The 1,782-nt window shown below is 42.3% G+C and overlaps 1 protein-coding gene across 1 annotated transcript in view; it reads right to left on the bottom strand.

The window, feature by feature from the left end:
• Nucleotides 1–754: 754 nt before the first annotated feature.
• The window catches only part of itga1 (integrin, alpha 1), a 55,223-nt gene continuing 54,195 nt past the window's right edge, over nucleotides 755–1,782 (bottom strand). The window contains exon 30 of the mRNA XM_027175405.2: nucleotides 755–1,545. Within this exon, the coding sequence (XP_027031206.1) occupies nucleotides 1,486–1,545 (60 nt within the window). The 3' untranslated portion in view covers nucleotides 755–1,485. The remainder of the gene's footprint in view (nucleotides 1,546–1,782) is intronic.

Genomic DNA, 1,782 nt, shown 5'->3' with positions numbered 1-1,782 from the left:
AGTCTCTCGCGCGCGCACGAGCGAGAAGAGCTCCATATACAAACGTACATACAAAATCAAAAACACGAGAATAAAAAAAACGTAATAGATATGAACCTAGATATACGGAGAAGGTATAATAGTAGAATCAACTTAAATGCAGCGACACGTTATCTGCCAGCTTGTCGCGTTCCTAGAGCAGGATGAGAGAGCAGCTAGTAGAGTGCACGTGAGAGTACGAGGCTAGAAACAAAAAACAAAAAAAACAAAAAATAGGGAAGAAATGATATAAAGAGAGAGAAACACAGACAAAAATAAAAAAAAGAAAAATAGAAACAAAAACAGAGACGAGGAGAGAGAGAGCAGGAGGAAGAGCGAGCAGCGTAGAGAGAGAGCAGAGAGAGAGAGCGCTGCACAGCCACGCATGATGAGACGCACGCACCTAGCACCCACGCGCGCGCAACAGCACAAAAGCAACATGTCGCATGACACCAAACCACAAACGAGCGACAGAAACACATCCAGCAAAGTGTGACACAACAAATTCATCACACAAAAGAAACAGAGAGAGAGAGGAGAGAGAGCATATATGATATAGCGAGATAGAGTTAGCTTATAGTATTCTCTCTCTCACACACACACACACACACTCACTCACCAACCCACTTTCTCTCTCTCTCTCTCTCTCTCTCTCTCTCTCTCTGTCACACACACTCACACAAACACAAACTCTCTCTCTCTCTCTCTCTCTCTCTCTCACACACACACACACACTCACTCACCAACCCACTTTCTCTCTCTCTCTCTCTCTCTCTCTCTCTCTCTCTCTCTCTCTCTCTCTCTCACATACACACACACCACACACTCCACTTTTAATTGTTTAAAAATGTCTGTGGTGATTTTGTGTAGACTTCTTATATTTGTTATGTGACCTAGGTAGGATGTGGTAGCCTAGTGATTAAGGTGTTGGCCTACTGAACAAAAGGGCATGAATTTTAATCCTAGGTTCACCAAGCTGCAACTGTGGGGCCCCTGAGCATGGCCCTTAACTCTCAGTTGTATAAATTGAAATAAAAAATATTAGACACTCTGTATAAGGGTGTCTTTTAAACGGTACGGTACAGTTTAAAACACCTACACGACTGTCAATCATTCCAGATTCTTCTATCGATTGACTGATCTGCTGCTTATATTGGGCAAATGGGAGCGATAACTCATACTAGGTTATTCTAATGATAAATTAGATAAAGATGTGGAGCTCATGTGCTGGGTTTGGAAAGGCACGACACATGAAAAAGACGACAACCAAAAGTCCAACTGCTGACTTTCATGGTTTCTGAAACAATCTAGATCTTCAGTTTCTTCAAGATCTCCGTGAGGATGTCGGTGACATGACGCTTTTGGTCCGTTCAGTGTAAAGTGTAATGTGTAGCGCCTCTGTGGGTCTGGGAGTGTGTGTTTTGTCCTGAGGGCTTTGAAAGTCTGCCGACCTGAAAACTGGAGCCTTTAACTCTCTCTCATATCCTCCTTCATGTCTTCCACTGATTTTCTCTTAAAGAATCCAAACTGTAGAAGAAACAAGACTCATGGTTACACTGCACCGCTGCACATTAGCGAACACACATGATGAATAGACCCGAAGTAAATTATATGTCTGAAAGTAGGTAAACATCCCAGTCCAAAAACATAGCGGGAATTTATATTTAGTTGTTCACGCGAGTTTGACTCGGAAATACGATCTTTCTGTAAAGACCTGACATCTTTGGGTCTTTAAATTGTTCAATCAGAATCTCATAGCAGAAT

This window comes from Tachysurus fulvidraco, chromosome 20, assembly GCF_022655615.1.
Source record: "Tachysurus fulvidraco isolate hzauxx_2018 chromosome 20, HZAU_PFXX_2.0, whole genome shotgun sequence".
Classification (NCBI taxonomy): domain Eukaryota; kingdom Metazoa; phylum Chordata; class Actinopteri; order Siluriformes; family Bagridae; genus Tachysurus; species Tachysurus fulvidraco.
This window is presented reverse-complemented; position numbering and strand designations above follow the sequence as displayed.